This window comes from Scomber scombrus, chromosome 11 (genome assembly GCF_963691925.1).
Source record: "Scomber scombrus chromosome 11, fScoSco1.1, whole genome shotgun sequence".
NCBI classification, from domain to species: domain Eukaryota; kingdom Metazoa; phylum Chordata; class Actinopteri; order Scombriformes; family Scombridae; genus Scomber; species Scomber scombrus.
In genome coordinates this window covers 30,045,828-30,067,753 of record NC_084980.1, presented here as the reverse complement: position 1 = coordinate 30,067,753, position 21,926 = coordinate 30,045,828, and the positions used below count along the sequence as shown (strand labels likewise).

Below are 21,926 nucleotides of genomic sequence, written 5' to 3'. Positions count from 1 at the left end.
GGTCCTGGTCGGTGAAATCCAGCAGGTCTCCTCTCTGACTGACAGACTGTTCTTCTTCTTCTTCATGTTTTATGTCAGGTTTCAACCAGCGCTGAAGTGCATTACTGCCCCTTGCTATGTTATTTGCACGTGGACCAGAGTTAACCCCCTTAAACATGTGAAGACAAAAAATTATTAAAATTATTACATTTTATGAATGTATGTATGATAAGATAAATCTTTATTGTCACTGCACAATCATACCAGGTACAATAGTACATACATACTATGTATGTATGTATGTATATATATACATATATTTGCTAAATGAACTGCATGTTTGAGCTGCAGCCACCTGATCTCCATTCTCTATGAGCTTCTACTTTGTATAGAAACAACAAGCTGAAACCAGGAAACACTGACACACAAAGCCTGGAAGTGTTTTAGTTTCTTTTAAACAGGATGAACAGATGATACATGAACCTTTGAGACTCACATTGTGTGTCTTTACTCTCATTATAAAACATGAAGTCATGAACACTGACCTGTTTATCGGTGGTAGCAGAGGCTGAGTGTGATTGTTCCATTTGAACAGAGTTGTGGTTTGTCTCTGGGTTCTGGTTCTCCTTCATTCTGCTCTCATAATGGTCCTGGTCGGTGAAATCCAGCAGGTCTCCTCTCTGACTGACCGCTCTTCTTCCTGTTTTATGTCAGGTAGCAAACAGCATTTAGGTTGACAAAACATGATACCTGAAGATGTTACCGCAGGTTTTATGAACTTATACTATTTTTACTATTTCTGAATATTGTAATTCCAAAAAGTGAATCAATGATTCAGCAGCTTACGCAATAATTAAAATAATCAGCTGTTGATTATTGAAATATCTTTCATCTAATTAAAAAAAGTCCAAATTCATATTCAGGTTGTTATCATGTATGACACACAAAATAATAAAATTCTTGCATTTGACAGTCTGCAACCTGTTCCTTTTTCTGGCATTTTTGCTTTTTAAAAAATGACCAATTTTGTAAGTTGGATTTCAGGAAGGGATTTAGAAGACAGGAAGAGCAACAAGTTCACTGAAAAACAGTCGGTGCTCTTACGAAGTAACCTGAATATCTTCTAAAAGTGATCATTAACATTTTTCATAATTTCCTTGTATATTATAGTTTTTTTATAAACTAATATATTTTATTTGAAAAGTTACACATATGTCACATTGGGCGTTAATGGTAAATGTCAATATTTTTCTGTGCGGTGACAAAGATTTGTGTTTTTATTTGAATTTCTGCAAAATTATAACTTTACTTGACTTATAACAAAGATTAAACAACTTTTTTTGTTTTTTCCAGATTTGTTTTACAACACAAATGTTTGCAAGAAAATATTATGATGATCAGCTCAGTGGATTTGGCTAATTAGATATTTAGTTAATATATTTTATAATGTTAATTTCAAAACATTTAAATAAATATATAAACAAAAAATCATGTTATATTAATTAAATTATTAATAAAATGTATAAGGAAACCATTTCCGCCCATCAGTAAATAAAATAAACAGACAAGATTTTTCTAACCTATATTTGTCATATTTCAATGTAATTTAATTTTTTTCTATAGTGATCAGTGTTCAGGTTCCACTTGCAGTCATCCAGGGAGAGTTTAAGGATGTGAAGGTAGTTCAGATGAAGACTCTGATTACACTTGCAGCAAGATAGATGGAGAATGATGAGTCAAGTGAGTCTGGTGATTCAGACTGTAGTGAATCAGGTTATTTAGATGAAATATCTCCACCAAAGATGAACACTGGGCAGCAAAATACAACTGCACAAGAAAAAAACAGTTTTATTGGAGAAAGAAACCTTTGAAAACTGAATAAAAATCTCCAGGCATCGTTTGTAAAACATATCAACCCATGGATGGATCTTCCAGCACTTATCCTCTTCTTGGCTATCTGACAAATCAGTATTATCAGTGAAGTGAAGAGATGCCAGCAAGGTCTGAAATGGCTGTGTGACACGTTGTCTGCCATAATGGTACATGTGTCATTTTAACAGTAAGCATGATTTCCCAGCAATTGGCAAAGACGTATGTGCAGGTAGAGGTCAATCAATATTTCCAGCTCCTTAACAGTGGTGTTAACAGTGTTGGGGAGACTTACACTACATATAGCTTAACTACAATTAGCCGTAACTTGCTGGTAGTTAAACTACATTCATATGTTGCGCTGCGTCAAGTATTTCAACTACTTTTGGGTCATTTTTTGTAGTTAAACTCAAGTTACAAACTACAATTTTGGCCAATAACATGAAATATTTTTTATTTAACAAAAAACTTTATTTTACCATTATTGCTCCAGAACTCTCTTTGAATAAAGGCATGAATCATGACAAGACAATATTGTTGTTCAAGACCCACCGATCTAGAATATGTCTGCCTCTTTGGGTTTTTATTACATTTTTGTAGACTGATTTACATTTCAGATTTACAAGTGATTATTGGGGAAGGCTTTTCATTTTCTCTTTATATTACCCAACATGTCTATAGATTACCCATCATGTCTATAGATTACCCAACATGTCTATATTACCCATCATGTCTATATATTACCCATCATGTCTATATTACCCAACATTTCTATAGATTACCCAACATGTCTATAGATTACCCATCATGTCTATAGATTACCCAACATGTCTATAGATTACCCATCATGTCTTTATATTACCCATCATGTCTTTATATTACCCAACATGAACCTACAGTATGTTGACCAACATGTCAGGTTTTTTTCTTTAAAATAATAAAACGGAGGCATATTTCTGCTGGCATGTGAATATTTAGTTTCATATAAACCACATGTTGATTTATTTAACGCCGAGTTAAATGAGTATAATGAGTATAAGTAATTGTTAAAGCTACTTTTTTTAGCTGTAGCTTTACAAACTACTGCCAGGCTGAACTACATGTAGCTTCCTCAACACTGGGTGTTAACATTACTATGATGTGCAGATTTTTGTACATTCTACAAATGTGTTTGCTTCTTCAGTAACTTAAGCATTTCTGCTGTGATGAACTTCCTGAAATATTCCAGGATGTAGAATAAAGATTGTGACACTCCTTTGAATATCCTTTGAATGTGACTCAGATGTTTCAAAAGGTTTCTTTCTCCAATTGAAATATGACTGATAGGTTAGAAAAATATTGTTTGTCATATTGTTATTCATAATTTAACTAATATAACATAATGTTTTGTTTATATTTGTTTTGATGTTTTCAATTGAACAATATAAAACATGTTAACAAAATATCATTGAATCAGCTAAATTAACTGAGCAGATCATCATTAATTTTTTTATTATTGTGACATATATGCCACCACGATATTTATCTGATTTGTTTTATATTAATTTGTTCAGGAAATGTGTTTCCAACAGGTTACATGTCATCATCATGTTATGAAAGCAGTAAAACTATTAAATGGCTTGAATCTAACCTTTAGCAGCAAAAAAAACTTTTTAAATTTAGCTGGCTCTGTCACATGTGTCATCCTGTTTATGTTGTTATGGGAACATTAAAACACATGACCCATCAGCATGTTCAGTAAGTGTCACTTTGGGACTTGAGTAAAAGTCAGGGATCAGGCTGTAGCTATAAGAGCAGGTTTATTTTTAATTAAAGTCAGAAAACATCAATAAAACCAGTTAACTTCAACTCTGTTAGTGTTAGCCCTTTTAAAACTTCAGTCTAACTTTAAATTATTGAATTAAAGTAAATAAGCAAACAGCAAAGCTAACAATGAGCTGATGATAAAGCTATGAGTGAGCAAACTAGTTCGCCTCGGAGTTCGCTCGGGCGCAGTTCGGGTTTCTCTTCGTGTTCGTTTCAGTTTTTAATGTAAAACGAAACTTAGAGTTAACTTTACCTGCAGTCCTGATGCTGAATCTGAGAAAAGAGGCTCGTCTGTTAGCAACCACTGAAGAGTCCCGCCTCCAGTCCGAAAGCGAACCAGCTCGACTTCCTGTGTTTTACTTCCGGTTGACTTCTTCTACGGCGGATTGTACCCGTTCATTATAAGGTGCATACCGCCACCTGCTGGACTGTGAGATGTTATCCCCAAGACTAACTGCAGAATGCTGGTTAATAAATGTGATTTCATTCATTGTGGGAAAGGCAAGTTTATTATATTATATTATATTATATTATATTATATTATATTATATTATATTATATTATATTATATTATATTATATTATATTATATTATATTATATTATATTATATAGGGTCAGGATAATGTGGGACAGTTTTTTGCATTTCTGATTTGTGTATCATATTTACATATGAATCCACCACCTTATCCAACAACTATCCAACATCTTAAAGATGTTTCTTGTTAAATCAGAAGACAATTTTTAGATATCATACTCAAAAGGAAAATGGCATATATATTAATTTTCACTAGTTTAAAGGCTTAGAAATTCAAAGCAGCCTTATCTGCCAACTCATTTTGAAATGTGCATTCCCATATGTGGTAATTTAATTTAGCAGGCCTACAGTTGTTTTGCTTTCTTCATCAGATAGATTAAAAAACTAGTAGTAAGTATGTTCACATGTGTAATATTAAACAATATAATTTACACTGTACGCATATACTACTTTGCTTTAAAATAATTGAATAGAAAAAGCTTAATTGTCCCAAATTAGTCAATGTCCCACATTACCCTAATCCACCCTACAGCACATTTAATTGTCATTAGACCAGAACCAGGTGAGCTGAGAAGATCTAATGAAGCATTCAGATAGACAAGCAGTAATTACTTTAAAGTGAATTATTTGGCACACTGGCAACCACTGTAGTGATTTGAGACTTTGTGTTCTAGATCAACCAGATCCGTCTGACTACTTTTTTACAGAGACCTGAGAAAAGTCTATTACAGTAGTGCAGCCTGCTGGAGACAAACTCTTTGACATGAAATATTTCTGATCCCTGAGATGTTGTCATTAAGTAGAAATGGGTTAAAACGCCAGGAATAGGTTTTTAAAGTGTCAATATCATCAGCTTATCACACAAACCCGTTATTTGCCAGTTTGAGCCTCTCCAATGTTTGTCTTTAATGCATGTGAATACACTGATATAAACTGAACTGCTGGACAAAACAAGGCATCAGAAAACTGCAAAATGGTGATGGGAATATTTTACGGCTCCAGTCTGAAGTCAGCATGAGGCTTTCACATATTTTATACATCAGGATGTTTACTGCTGTGATCAGTGATTTATTGAAGTTTTCACACAACAGGTATAAAGTTAACATAACAAAAAATAAAAGAGAGAAAAACATGACAAAAGAAAAAACCTGACAATTCAATCATTTCACTCAAGACATTATAACAGAGCTCAGTACAACATAGAGAAACTGTAACGGTACACAGAATTCACAGTTCGGTATGTACCTAAGTTTTGTGATCACAATTTAGTTTCCAGTACAACAGGGTTAAAAAAAATGTTAACATCTAGAAATAACTGGCCAAAACTATAACTGAAACGGTTTAGTTGTGCCACAGTGGAAAAGGAAAACAAGGAGTCAGGACACCTGTCTGACATTCACTTTATAAGGGTGATATTCAAGGTTTAAATCTTTCACTACACATCTCAGCCAATGAGTTTTTTCTTTCTCTGTCACACTTGTGAGGTTTTAATTTCAAAATGATTGACCTAATATTTAGTTTTACCACAACATTTTTTTTAACATCATCACCTTCATTCAGGTATTGAATCATGACCATAACATACATACTGTTATACAAAGAAACAGAACACAATGTATTATTCTGGCATTGAAGTTGTTCAGCAAATCAACATCACATAAAGGATGAAACAACTAGATTATCAAATAAAATGTTTGCTATTTGTTGTTAATATATATGTTTAAAATGGCTGTGTTGTACCTGGTAATGCAAGTATCCAACTGAAATTATGTTTAAGCAATACTATTGATTAAATATATACATTTTAACCTTATTCTCCACTTACACGCTGTGACATGGCTTTAAGTCAATGAACGAGACACCCTGTGGAATGCAGCGTGTCCTAACTTATGATATAGGTCTGTAGGAGAGAGGTTCTCTTTACATGAGTGTGTGTGTGGAGCTCAGTCCATAGTGTTTGAATGTTTGTTCAGTCCTGTGTCCAACGAAGATTCCTTTGATACCAGGATCTGTCTTTTTATGTAGTCCTATCCATTTGGGATTCCTCGTGGAATGTTAATGGTTTTTTGTTTATCCAAAAGAGAGGCTTTATCAGCCTCTCTGTCAAAGCTGGTCGGATTTATTTCACCTAGTTCAAAGGTGATTCTGGTCAGATGGTGCTTGGAGCTGTAACTTTATGCAGCATGTCCTGCTGCACAATGTTCCAACAGCAGCATTTGTTTCAGTCCATGTAACAAAATCCAGGCTCTGTATGTTAAGACTGCTTTTAAAAAAAAAAGGACATTTCCAGGTGTATATTTATATTCTGGGGCTCTACTGGAATATATTTTCATAGATGGCAGTTAATAACTCCTTATTTATCTTATATTGGTCCTTTATGCAGCCCCTCAGTTCAGGCCATTTTATCTCTGGAGGCTAAAGAAACAAATATTTACTCAAAATGTCAACTTGTCAATGTGAAAACAATAATACTGTTAAAACAATAAATAATTACACTAATGCTAAAGGGTACCTATTAAGCTTTTCCTAATTTTCCATTATACCTTAAATATCACGCCAAATGTTCATATTTCATCAAATAATGATGTAAATTAAGTAGCAGTAATCCCTGTAAGCAAAGAGCAACAGCATCCATGGCTTTAACAGAGCAGAGTGGCTCAAACGGATTTTTTAACAGCATTGAACAACATAAAATAAACCTCTATGACTTAATTAATAAGTCATAGAGCTCAGTTCAACCAAATTCAAACCAAATCTATACTAAATACTTCATACGGAGCACACACTAAGAGCTCCCTGTGACACAAAAGTTCAGTTTTTTAAACATGTATTTTTATGTAGACATCCCAGAATCATTAGTGGAACAGTATGTAGGAGTTCTGACATCTACCTGTTAGGATGCAGATTGCAATAAACGGCAGTAGCTTTGTGTGTTGTAGAAACTGTCTCAAAACAACATGTTCAACACAAGATTGAGTGATTGCATAGATGGACTTTGAAAGAAGTCCTGTGAGTAAAAGTATTCCCACATTACTGACAGCTGTACGGCTTCTCCCCAGTTTGAGTGCAACGGTAGCTTCTTAAATTACCCTCTTGAGTTTTTCACCAGTGTGAATGCGTTGGTGGCGTTTTAAATGACTGGCTCTAGCAAAACCATTTCCACACTGCTCACACCAGAATGGTTTCTCTCCAGTGTGAACACGTCTGTGGCGAGTTAGGGTACTCTCCTGAGTGAAAGTTTTCCCACATTGCCCACACCTGTACGGCTTCTCTCTAGTGTGAGTACGTAGATGTCTTTTTAAATCTGTGTTTTGAGTGAAACTTCTCCCATATTGGTCACAGCTATATGGTTTCTCACCAGTGTGAATGCGATAGTGCATTTTTAGATCACTTTTTGAAGTGAAAGCTTTCTCACACTGGTCTCATCTGTACGGTTTCTCTCCAGTGTGAATGCGGTAGTGGACTTTTAGGTCTACATTTGAAGTGCACATTTTCCCACATTGGTCACAGCTGTACAGTTTCTTACCACTGTTAATGCAGTAGTGCACTATTACTAGTGAAAGCTTTCCCACATTTGTCGCACCTGCAGTAATTCTCATCGATGCATCGATGGACTTCTAAATTATTGCTTGAAGTGAAAGTTTTCCCACATTTGTCACAGCTGTATGGTTACTCTACAGTGTGAATGCGTTGGTGGCTTTTTAGATCAAAATCTCTAGAAAAAGCTTTCGCACACTGATCACACTTGTGTGGTTTCTCTCCAGTGTGAATACGGTAGTGGGTTTTTAAGGCGCCATTTGTAGTGTAACGTTTCCCACATTGGTCACAGCTGTATAGTTTCTCCCCGGTGTGAATACGTTGGTGGATTTTTAGATAACCACCTGTAGTGAAAGCTTTACCACATTGGTCACATCTGTATGGTTTCTCTCCGGTGTGAATACGGTAGTGGGTTTTGAAGGCACCATTTGTAGTGTAACGTTTCCCACATTGGTGACAGCTGTATGGTTTCTCTCCACGGTGAATACGTTGGTGGATTTGTAGATAACCACCTGTACTGAAAGCTTTCGTACATTGGTCACAGCTGAACGGTTTCTCTCCAGTGTGAATACGGTAGTGGATTTTTAAGGCGCCATTTGTAGTGAACACTTTCCCACATTGGTCACAGCTGTACGGTTTCTCACCTGTATGAATACGTTGGTGGGTATGTAGCCTGCACTTTTTAGTGAAAGATTTATCACATAGGTCACAACTGTATGGTTTCTCTCCGGTGTGAATACGTTGGTGGACTTGTAGATTACTACCTGTAGTGAAAGCTTTACCACATTGGTCACAGCTATACGGTTTCTCACCTGTATGAAAAAATTGGTGCAATTTTAATTCAGCGTTTGTAGCAAAAGCTTTCCCACATTGGTCACAGCTGTATGGTTTCTCTCCGGTGTGAATACGGTAGTGGATTTTTAAGGCGCCATTTTCGATAAAAGCTTTCCCACATTGGTCACAGCTGTACGGTTTCTCACCTGTATGAATACGTTGGTGGGTTTGTAGACTGCACTTTTTAGTGAAAGCTTTACCACATTGGTCACATCTGTATGGTTTCTCTCCGGTGTGAATACGGTAGTGGGTTTTTAAGGCACCATTTGCAGTGTAACGTTTCCCACATTGGTCACAGCTGTACGGTTTCTCTCCACGGTGAATACGTTGGTGGATTTGTAGATAACTACCTGTAGTGAAAGCTTTCCCACATTGGTCACAGCTGTATGGTTTCTCACCACGGTGAATACGTTGGTGGATTTGTAGATAACTACCTGTAGTGAAAGCTTTCCCACATTGGTCACAGCTGTACGGTTTCTCACCTGTATGACTACGTTGGTGTAATTTTAATTCAGCTTTTGTAGCGAAAGCTTTCGTACATTGGTCACAGCTGAACGGTTTCTCTCCAGTGTGAATACGGTAGTGGATTTTTAAGGCGCCATTTGTAGTGAACACTTTCCCACATTGGTCACAGCTGTATGGTTTCTCACCTGTATGAATACGTTGGTGCGTTTCTAGACTCAATTTTGTGATGAAACCTTTCCCACATTGGTCACAGCTGTACAGTTTCTCACCTGTATGAATACGTTGGTGGGTTTTTAGACTGCACTTTTTAGTGAAAGCTTTACCACATAGGTCACAGCTGTATGGTTTCTTTACAGTGTGAATACGGTAGTGGATTTTTAAGGCACCATTTGTAGGGAACACTTTCCTACATTGGTCACGGCTGTGATGTTTCTCTCGTGTGTCAGCTCTTTTTAAACATTGTGATGTTGTGAGGGCCTTTTCACAGTGCAGTCCTGTTTGTTTCTATGGAAACAGACAAACACACAAACAAAGATAGTAAGTAAGATGACATAGTGGAGCAAGTGATCTGAAACCATTAACAAAATTTAGATTATATCTATGTCAGTGTTCCAGTTGGACTGAAGCATTACTGCCCAGCGGCTGGGGCATGTACACAGAAGGGGAATGGGAGGGCAGGGCATGGACCTTTCTTTATTATAAGTCAAAAAACCCATTTAAGAGATGCATTATAGGAAGTGTGGGAATGTTGGGTCTCTTTAAAGCACATTAAAGATTCTGGTCCAGACTTACTGTATTTGTTAAGAGAGATGACTTTTGTTGTGATTTGGTGCTATATAAACAAAGTTGTTGAAGCCAGGCACTAATCACAGACCAAAGTCAGGATATTTGAACAAAACTGGATTGGCGCCATAGTGAGTGGACGTGTTTTCCTCAGCCCTCTACTCGCTGTATACTTTGTGCTCTTGTATGCGTTACAAAGCTGCAATTTAACTTATATTTAAATATTATTTTATATCCAAAGAGTTTTTTAACGATTACACTATCGCTATAGAAATATAGTGGAACAGCAGAGCAAAACAGTAATTTACTTTCAGAGCCGTACTACAGATCACCTACCAGCCCAACCTGGCATACAAATTTTCTGCGGCACAACATAAAAGTTATGCCTCCAAACCCAGAAAACAACCGTTGGAAATGCAAAGACCGCTTTAAACCTGATTGGGTTCATCCAAGCATCACTGGATCCAGACTCCTTGGTGTTAATCTGCGTCATACCCCTTGAAATAATGCACACCAGCCTCCATCTTTCCCCTCTCACATCACCCAAGACAATCGGAGAATGTCTGTGAATGCCAGATCAGATCATTGGTTGGACAACAAATCTTTTCTAGTTAATTATCTAATAACTGAAAGGATTCTCTGAACATCACTGTGTGTTCTTTGGTACCAACCTAGCCTTATTTTAATTCAAACGCAATTTATTGATAACAAGGCTGAGATAATGTTTTCTAATACTTTGAGATCACTTGAGCCATACAGCTGTGACTGCTCTTTTAATGACATTGTTGAGAAGTCCACATAACACATTATCAACTGCCTTAAACACAGTTGCCCCACTAAGTATTGACCCCAGTCATCCCCTGGCATCAGAATTTAAACTGCTCCCATCCTGATGCAGATTTTGTAAGCCCAGATGTAGGACAGGCAGATTCCAAAAGTCCTGGGTTCCAGCGGCCATTGGCCTTTTAAATAATGGATCATTCTTAGCCTTTTTAAGCCCTTTTTAAGGTGGATTGCACGCACTGTGGTCACTTTAACTTTTTAGCTTTTACTATTTATTGTTATTCTCTATTGTACTTTTCTGGATTGTTTTTGATTGGATTAATTGTAACTGTAATTGCTATTGTCATTTCTATTGTTTTGCTGCTGTCTGCACGACAAATTACCCCTCGGGGACAATAAAGATATCTTGAACTTTCTTATTTTTTCTTTTTTTAACAGTTTTATGCTCCTTTTATGTTCCTTTTACGTGAAGCACTCCTTTTACGTGTATGTAATTTATTTTGTTTTAAAGCACTTTGAGCTCATTTATATACATATTTATTGTATAAAAGGTGCTATACAAATAAAGGTACTATTATTAAAGTTATTATTTAGACCTCCAGTGATCTCTGTAAAGGTGAAACTGGTGGGAAGGCAGGCAGCACAGGAAACACTGACACCTTTTACCAAAACTGTTTTTTATCATGAAGTCATGAACACTGACCTGTTTATCAGTGGTAGCAGAGGGTGAGTCTGATTGTTCCATTTTAACAGAGTTGTCAGTGTGGTGCTCCGAGTTGTGGTTTCCGTTCTCATAATGGTCCTGGTGGATGAAATCCAGCTGGTCTCCTCTCTGACTGACAGACTGTTCTTCTTCTTCTTCATGTTTTATGTCAGGTTTCAACCAGCGTTGAGGTGTACCAGAGTTAACCCCCTTAAACATATAAAGACAAAAAATTATTACAATTATTACATTTTATGTATGTATGTAGACTTTTTTTCCCCCGGTCAATATGGCCAGTAATATTCCAGGATTCTGGCCATACAGAACAACTACCGGTCATATACATATGTTTAATACAGTACAGAGCTCCCTGGGGTCACACAGTTTAAAACCAAAAATACCTCAATGCGCATCTAAACCGTGTGCACGGACCTGCATGACTGCAGTGACCTCAGTTGATTTAGCTTTGATTCAACAAATGGCTTACTGACTTACTTTAAAAAAGACGAGAGAGAGAGAGACAGAGAGAGAGAGAGAGAGAGAGAGAGAGAGAGAGAGAGAGAGAGAGAGAGAGAGAGAGAGAGAGAGAGAGAGAGAGAGAGAGAGAGAGAGAGCAAGAAAGAGAAAGAGAGAGAGAGAGAGAGAGAGAGAGCGAGCGAGAGAGATGACCGGTGAATGACAGGAATAAAACTGTTGTCTGATTAATGATGGTTTAATATAAGCCTATAAACACAGCTGTGTGTGATTTTTTTTATCCGGCCCATAACGGATCCTGTGGATATAACTGTGAAAGGACAAATCACTCCTCAGTATTAAATACAGACATTATTCTACAGTAGATGTTTGTCCGGTCCGAATTCCACATATAATTCACATTTATTTGCAGTGCGATTTATAATTAGCCTACTGTTAGTGACATGGTCAAACAGTCGGAAGGAAACGAAACTCTTGCACAACTTTGTTGTTGTTGTTGTTGTCAAGGCAACATATCTTATAGGTTATATCACTATCATAATATTATATGATAATATTAGTATTTAATATGTTATTAATGCGTTTACAGCCGGACATTTTGGCCGTTAATATTTTAATCTGCCGGCCAATTACACATTATACTGGCTAATGTAAACCCTGGTATGTATGTATGTATGTATGTATGTATGTATGTATGTATGTATGTATGTATATAAACATATATTTGCTAAATGAACTGCATGTTTGGGCTGCAGCCACCTGATCTCCACCCACTATGAGCTTCTACTTTGTATAGAAACAACAAGCTGAAACCAGGAAACAGTGACACACAAAGCCTGAAGTGTTTTAGTTTCTTTTAAACAGGATGAACAGATGATATATGAACCTTTGAGACTCACATTGTGTGTCTTTACTCTCATTATAAAACATGAAGTCATGAACACTGACCTGTTTATCGGTGGTAGCAGAGGGTGAGTGTGATTGTTCCATTTGAACAGAGTTGTGGTTTGTCTCTGGGTTCTGGCTCTCCTTCATTCTGCTCTCATAATGGTCCTGGTCGGTGAAATCCAGCAGGTCTCCTCTCTGACTGACCGCTCTTCTTCCTGTTTTATGTCAGGTAGCAAACAGCATTTAGGTTGACAAAACATGATACCTGAAGATGTTACCGCAGGTTTTATGAACTTATACCATTTTTACTATTTCTGAATATTGTAATGCCAAAAAGTGAATCAATGATTCAGCAGCTTACGCAATAATTAAAATAATCAGCTGTTGATTATTGAAATATCTTTCATCTAATTAAAAAAAGTCCAAATTACTTCACATGATATTCAGGTTGCTATCATGTATGACACACAAAATAATAAAAAATTCTTGCATTTGACAGCCTACAACCTGTACATTTCATTTTGTATTTAAGTTGGATTTCAGGAAGGGATTTAGAAGACAGGAAGAGCAACAAGTTCACTGAAAAACAGTCAGTGCTCTTACGAAGTAACCTGAATATCTTCTAAATCAATCAATCAATCAATCAATCTTTATTTGTATAGCGCCAAATCACAACAAAGTTATCTCAAGGCACTTTACACATAGAGCAGGTTCTAAACCGAACTCTTCAGGTTTTAATTTTAAAGAGACCCAACATTCCCACATGAGCAAGCATTTAGCGACAATGGCAAGAAAAAACTCCCTTTTAACAGGAAGAAACCTCAGGCAGAACCAGGCTCAAAGTGGGCGGCCATCTGCCTCGACCGGTTGGGGTAGAGGGGAGAGAGAGGAAGAATAGGAGGGAGAGAGAGAAGCACATAGAAAATCAACATTGAAGCTAGAAGGTCCGGGACTGGAATCTGTCATCCGGACGTCTACAGGCCCAGATTGCCTGTTGTCTAAAATAGTCATCATTTTCTTATAAAATAATATATTTTTTCACTTCATTCAAATTGTTATTTTTATTGCTTGTATTATCTTAAACAAACATATTTTATTGTTGTCTCATTCAACTCATTCTTTTGCTTTTTCATTAGTTCGGTGCGCCTTAGTCTCCAAATCTTTCTCCTTGTCCATCACGTGTAAAACAGTCTAAAGTTTATTTGTTTAGCACCTTCAAGTCTAATTAAATTCAATTGATTGTAAAGTTTAAAACATTCTGGATGAAAGCAGCAGCAACCTTACACAACTACAACTAAACAGAATAAATTAAAACACAGAAGAACTGTAACTAACTATCATTAACATAATAATTACCAGTGTAATAACAACAGTATATACACACCACATGGTTTTTGTGATTATGTGAGTATGATTATGAAAGAACAGTTTAATAAAATATTGAACTGAACATCTGTTTGTCTTACAGTTGTATTGATCACTAGACTTGGAATGAAGTTGATTGGATGTTATCAAATCTACTTCTGTCATTTTATTGTAGCTTAGTTGCTACATTTCTCTGGTGGGTAGCTTCAGTGTAGTGAAGCTTCATTCAACTCTCACATACTGTTCATATTCTGAGCCATCACAGTATTTCCACATATAATGAGTCTCTATACCAAACATCTGAACCACAGATCATTCATAAAGAGTTCATCAGTCACAGATAAACATGATTTATACTTAATGAAGCTTTCAGAGAGCAGAAAGAGTTTGTTCTTTAATTTTTATGATAAAAAACAATATAAAAGACATTATATTATGGTCGAATGTTACATAAAACATGAGAACTATTTCAGCAAGTTATATTAAATGTGAGGAATTAACATTCTTGAAATTTTGGATCAAAATACTTCCTTTATTTGTATATTCTGGGTCACATTATAGTATTTTACAGCTCTCAGATGTAAAAATGAACAGTATGTAAGGGTTAATGTAGAGTAACCTTTTACTGCTTATATCATCTTAACTACCCAGCTGATATTATCATTTCATTCAATTCATTATTTTTCTTTTTCGTTAGTTTGGTGTGCATTAGTCTCCAAGTCCTTATTTACATGTTTGTCTTTTACTTTTAAAACAACTTTGAATGATATTATTTATATTGCAACTAGAGGTTATATAGTGGTATAATAGTTTATTGGACTAATTGAGAGATCGATTGTAAGGAACTTTTACAGAGCAGGTTTATTTTTTAATTAAGAGACTTAAAGAAAAACCGCAGGTCTGAAAACATCAATATAACCAGTTAGCTTCAACTCTGTTAGCGTTAGCTCTTTTACAACTTCCGTCTAACTTTAAATGATTGAATTCAGAGTAAATAAACAAACAGTGAAACTAACAATGAGCTAAAGCTAACAGTTAGTTATCAGGAAGTAATGAGTGAGCGAACTAGTTTTACACAACTAAAACTAAACAGAATCAATAAAACACAGGACTGTAACTAACGACCATTAACAACATAGATTCTCATGTTTTAAGGAACTTTTAGAGACCAAAAGAAAAAACATAAGGTGTGAAAACATCAATATAACCAGTTAGTTTCAACTCAGTTAGTGTTTGCTCTTTTAAAACTTCCGTCGCGAGCTAGTTCGCCTCGGAGTTCGCTCGGGCGCAGTTGGGGTTTCTCTTCGTGCTCGTTTCGGTTTTTAATGTAAAACAAAACTTAAAGTTAACTTTACCTGCAGTCCTGATCCTGAATCTGAGAAATGAGCTCGTCTGTTAGCAACAACTGAAGAGTTCTTGAGTCCTGCCTCCAAACAGGACGCTTGGTCCCAAAGCGAACTGAGTCTTCTATTGGTTTTTATTGACTGTTGAACCAACTTTTAGGTGCATTTACCGCCACCTACTGGACTGGAGTGTGGAACGTGAGATGGTCAGAACTATACAACAAATAAATAAAATAATAAAATAACAAAAACAAACCCTCTATCCTATTTCTTATACCTGTGTCCTTTAAATATTTCATTAAAACCCTTCTTGTGATATACCCCCTAACAGATTCCACAATGTTGCCTCTCTCATCTACTGTATGTACTGTACTCCTATTCTCATTATGTTATCACTTTTTTTGTTTTTTAACTTTTTTTGTTGTTAAGCTACACACAAAAACTCCTCAGCTGCATTCAGTCTGAACCAGTCCTGTGTTAAAAACATAGGCCAATACAAAATAAAGAATTATTAAATCATTGAATTAAAATGGCTACATCGGGAGATTTTGGTCATATTGCCAGCCATGGTTTGTTTAAAATGGCAGTGAAATATGATCTGGTAAGTCTGTTTAAAGCAACAGATCATTTAAAGGCTGAAACACTGCAGAGCAGTTTGCAATATTCACAGGGTGGATAGTACATTTATCATGTTATACCCCTGTTTACTAATGCACACATAGGGAACATGTGTGAGTCAGCAGTAGGAGATGAGGAGAGGTGCAGGCTGACCTCAGGTCTATACAATGAAAGCCTGAGGGAAGGGGGGGGGGGGGGTCTAGTGCATTTAATTTATATGGTAGCTTAATGATGCAAAAGTTACACTAAAAGTAAATAAGTTAATATATTTGTTTCAGAAGGCGATGCTGAATGCGGTGTAGTTTTGATTTAAAAAAATTGAATATTCAAACCAAATAGCCTTCGTCAACAGGGCCAGCCTGTCCAGTCGCCTCTTCTTAGTGCTGCCTCCCCAGCACACCACAGTGTAGCCAGACATAGGGGTCTGTGTTTCAGAGTGTGACCCCCCCTCTCTGAGTTCACAGCAAAACACATGGCTTTCTGACCAAAGGACTGAAACAACATCTGATAAGCATCTGCAGACCCAACTCAAAAGGTATAAAACCTTCACACATCCCTAAAAGGTCAATACTGGGCTTTAGTGAGATCACCGGGACATCAAAGAAGATCCCACTTAGTGTCGTCCCAGAATAACAATCCAGTATAATTTACGACCGCATTCACCATTGACTGAACTCTCTTCCCCTATAACTTTGAATTTCTTAACACCCCCCTTTTTTGTCTGCCACTCTTGAGAATTAAGCTGCATTTCATACAGAACTACATTGAAGTGTTTTTCTGACTCTCTAATTAAAGCTGGTGTTTAAAGCAATTCTCAGGTTGATCATGATGTTACCATAATAAAGTCTCAAGGAACAGACCTTATTCATCTTATACTGGCCCTTTATACAGCCATCTCCAGCACTACATTTATATTCCCCTCAGTTCAGAACTGTAATTTCATCTCAATTGATATGTTTTAGCTCTGATCATCCACTGCCAGAGCCTAAATTATACAACCAAAGAACTACTGCATAGGCAAGCACTGAAGGGACCCTGAACTAATCTAGAAGAAGTTATCTAAATCATTTGTGAGATACTGTGTCGCTGAATCACCGCAGCCAGGCCTGTTGCTGGTAAATGTTGCCTTGAAAAGCACTCACCTCTGTTTCCAGTTCATGTCTTAATGCTATGATCACCTCACATTAAACAAACCATCTTTTACATCTATTTCATCTGGCATCCAGAATGCACTTACGGATGTCAGATTGGTTTATTTTCAGACATAACCTCCAGAAACATTCATAACCCCAAAGTTCACTTTAGGGTAATCAATCAGGTCCCAAATCCAGCCTGTTGCTCAAAGCCTAGATAGCGATTAAGCTGAGATGTTCCAGTTATCCTGACTGAATTTAACAGTGACTCGGTTTGCAGAAAGCAGAGGCACATAAGTTACCATGGAGATTTATTCTGTGCATCTAGCCAGCTCCAGACCAGGCTTCATTAATCCTGGTGTCTTATATGTTCAGTCAGCTGTCACTCTGAACATAAATAAATGTATTTTTAGCAGTTATTTCATGGTCTTCTGTATGTATTTTGCCTCATTTTCATTAGCCTGCATTAAAACATTGTCATACGTAGGCCAACTGTTATTTTAATTGTAGCTGATTGTTGAAATGATAAGAAGTCAGTAACAAGCACAATACATAAACATCACAGCAAGGCAGCTTTATTTATATAGCTTTATTTATACCGCACATTTCATTCACAGGGGCAACTCCATGTGCTTTGCCTAACAACACAATATCAGAGGATGATTAAATAGTAAAAATTGGAAACATTAAAACATACAATTAAAAAAAGAAAACTATACACATTCACGTGTCTTCCTTCACAATGGTGTGCCCTTGTTTGGACGACGTGTTAGATGTAGGCACTGTGCAGAGTGAAACGCTCATTATCCCACAGATGACCTGAGTTGCGCCACATTTCTTTGCAAGTGGCCTGATCTGAATAACCATTTGCCGCTCTAACAGAAATGTGTATTTGGCATTGAAATCATTGGTGTAGCTTACATCTGCAACGCCTTCCAAGTAATTCTTAGAAAGACAGAATGAGCGAGCCAGAGAGACTTGTGCATATGGTTGTATTACATTTTCTTGCATTGTGGTTAAGTGTTTCATAGTCTTCAGGGTAAACATTGACTTCCGCTTACAAGGCAATCAAGGCAAGGCATCTGTTCAATGTGAAAATGACAAGTAACTTGAATTTTAATTATGACGGTTTCAGTGATGCAGTGGTAAGTAAGTGTATATATTTTTGGACTTATTAAACATTCAGTTGTCTGCCAGGATTTTTCTCTCTGTTTAATTACAGTTTATTTCCTTTTTAACATGTTTCACCTCCTCATAAGTTTGGTATCATTACAATAAGCAGTGGCTTCAGTCTGCTCAGATCGATACATTTCCAACATCATTTTCTATTTTCAGGCTGATATGACATCTGCAGGTGACAGCTCAAAAAGAAGAGAAAGTCTGTCTCATCTACTGCATGTACTGTACTCCTATTCTCATTATGTTATCACTTTTAGTTTTTTAACTTTTCTTGATGTTAAGCTACATACAAAAACTCCTCAGCTCAGTTGCATTCAGTCTGAACCAGTCCTGTGTTAAAAACATAGGACAATACAAAATAAAGAAATATTAACTCTTTGAATTAAAATGGCTACATCGGGAGATGTTGGTCATATTGCCAGCCATGGTTTGTTTAAAAAGGCAGTGAAATATGATCTGGTAAGTCTGTTTAAGGCAACAGATCGTTTAAAGGCTGAAACACTGCTGAGCATTTTGCAATATTCACAGGGTGGATTGTACATTTATCATGCTATACCCCTGTTTACTAATGCACACATAGGGAACATGTGTGGCACTAAAGACTTCTGAGGAAAAATAAGCATGAATGCAACTGTGTGCACGTCAACAAGACCACAGCTGTCCACAGAAAGCATGAATTGGCCTTAGTGTATAAACAACAACAATGTTGCTAGAAATAATAATCTGAAAAAAATTTCACATTTATGTAAAACAGAAAAAAATAAAATATAAATGATTAAAGAGTAAAAACAATAAAAAACATTAAAGTAAAATAGAATGTTTACATGATTTTAACAGAGCAAAACGGATCAAACTGTTTTTTTTAGCAGCACTGTATGATATTAAATAGGCCTCTACGAATTAATTAGGTCATGGAGTTCAGGACTTTGATGTAATGTTTAAGTTCAACCAAATGTTTTTATTTATACTCATTACTCCCTACAGAGTGGAAACGAAGCTCTCCCTGTGACAAAAAGATCAGCCGAGTTTCAAACTCAAATTCTTATATTAGAAAAAAAGATTGTAGGAGCTGTAAAAACATGATAGTACAATTACAATATTTTCAGGTGATTCTACATTAATGAAAACAAACAATTTATCCCAAGTCTTTTGGATGCTACTGAAATCTACACACTGCACCTTTAAAAACAGGCTGAATCAGTGAGAAACTGGTTCTGGTTATGTTGCCTCATGGCTTCACAGTGTAAGAACAGGTGAGTATGTATTTGAGGCCACGGTAACAAGCCCTGATTTAAAATGATTTCAATGTAATTAGCCCTACGTTTGTGGAGGAGCTCAGGATAAAACGGTGATATAAAGGCATGGAGAGGAGGCTGCTAACCTGTAGATGAGCGTTTGAAATGAAGGATTTCCCACATTGCTCACACCAATATGGCTTCTCTCCAGTGTGAGTGCGTCGGTGGACTTGTAGAGAATTGTTGGCACTGAACATTTTCCCACATAGGTCACAGATGTACGGCTTCGCTCCTGCGTGAGTGCGTTGGTGTCTCGTTAGATCACTTTTTGTAGTGAAAGCTTTCCCACATTGCGCACAAGTGTACGGCTTCTCTCCAGTGTGAATGCGTTGGTGGCTTTTTAGATCAAAATCTCTAGAAAAAGCTTTCCCACACTGGTCACACTTGTGCGGTTTCTCTCCGGTGTGAACACGTTGATGCATTTTAAAATTACGTTCATCAATGAAAGCTATTCCACGTTGGTCACAGCTGAACGGTTTCTCTCCAGTGTGAATGTGTTGGTGGCGTTTTAAATGACTGTCTCTAGCAAAAGAATTCCCACACTGGTCACACCGGTAAGGTTTCTCTCCACTGTGGATGCGTTGGTGGCGAGTTAAGGTACTCTCTTGAGTAAATGATTTCCCACATTGCCCACAGATGTACGGCTTGTCTCCAGTGTGAGTAAGTTGGTGTCTTTTTAAATCTGTGGCCTGAGTGAAACTCCGTCCACATTGGGCACAACTATACGGTTTCTCGCCAGTGTGAATGCGGTAGTGTATTTTTAATTCAGTATTTGTAACGAAAGCTTTCCCACATTGGTAACAGCTGTACGGTTTCTCTCCAGTATGACTGCGTTCATGGACTTTTAGATAACTCTCTGTGGTGTAAGTTTTCCCACATTGCCCACAACAGTATGGTTTCCTTTCAAGATGAACATACTGGTGGAGTTTTAGAGTACTCTTTACAGCGAAAGCTTTCCCACACTGGTCACAGCTGTACGGTTTCTCTCTAGTATGAATGCGTTGATGGCGTGTTAAATGACACTTTTTGTGGAACACTTTCCCACAATGGTCACAGCTGTGATGTTTCTCTTGTGTGTCAGCTCTCGGATGGATTTTCAAACATTGTGATGTAGTGAGGGCTTTTTCACAGTGCAGTCCTGTTTGTATCTATGGCAACAGACAAACATACAAACAAAGAGAGTAAGTAAGATGACATGGTGGAGAGAGTGATCTGAAACCATTAACTAGGGGTGTGACGAGACCTCATGCCACGAGACTAAAACATGCCAATATTTCTCGTTTAAGTGAATGTTGTCTCACGAAGCAATAGTCAGGGGCGCACCAAAAAACAAAACAAAAACAAAGAGGATCGGTTTTCTATCGCTCATTTGCTCGTCATGTCTTCTTTTTATAATGTCACGTGTGGATCATTAACCTTGTAGCAGCTTCTACCTGCTGAGAAGATCTCAGTCAGCAGTAGGAAATGAGGAGAGGAGCAATGGTAAGTTAACCTCAGGTCTCTACACTGAAAGCCTGAAGTAGGAGGAGCAGGGAATCTAGTGCAGCTATGGAAGTCTAATGATGCAAACAGTAAAATGAGTCACACTACCAAATTAAAAGACAATTTATAAGTATGTTCTACTTCTGTATTTATGTGATACAGGAATTAAGCAATTTACGTTTATTTTTGTGTTTTTTTATTTATGATCATTGGATTCTTTATTTAATTTATATTTATATGTTAGAATTGTTTCTATTTTTTATAATGTACTTTTTGGTATTTGTGACTGTATCTAACTTTTGTATTTCTGGTTGTTATTTCCATAAATACCAAAATGATCCATCTATAAAATATCTATATGGGGAAACCTTTTACAGTGCTGCATACTGCATATGATAATTATATATTTAGAATGTAGAAAAAAGTGATTAATTACAAGATGATTAGTTAAAACATTTCAAAATGCACCTGCATTATTTCCATTTTGTCAAATAAAACAAGTCATATATTTGAAGTTTTTCTTAAAAATAGTGTTAAAATCTCATCTCGTCACGATCTCGTGAGTTGAGTGTATCGTCACACCCCTAATGCTAACCCACAGTTACTACCCAATGAAAATGTTTACGGATAGATTTGTCAGGGTCTGAAATATATTAGGAGATCTTTGCATATAATCACAGTTTATCGATTTGCGGATCATGGAGTGGGCGATACAACAAATATATTCAATGTATCAGCTTGCTCTATATGCGATGCAGAACATGACTATCGTGAACACTGACCTGTTCATCAGTGGCAGCAGGGGGTGAGCCTGATTGTTCCATTTTAACGGAGTTTTCAGTGTGGTGCCCTGA

At 36.8% G+C, this 21,926-nt stretch overlaps 1 protein-coding gene across 1 annotated transcript; it reads right to left on the bottom strand.

The window, feature by feature from the left end:
* Positions 1-6,959: 6,959 nt before the first annotated feature.
* On the bottom strand, positions 6,960-21,896 carry LOC133990142 (zinc finger protein 850-like). The gene is made up of 5 exons (XM_062428317.1): positions 21,855-21,896; positions 19,723-20,738; positions 7,936-9,279; positions 7,280-7,448; positions 6,960-6,986 (listed from the first exon to the last, which is right to left on the bottom strand). The coding sequence occupies exons 1-5, from the start codon at positions 21,894-21,896 to the stop codon at positions 6,960-6,962; spliced, it is 2,598 nt and encodes an 865-aa protein (XP_062284301.1).
* Positions 21,897-21,926: the final 30 nt, after the last annotated feature.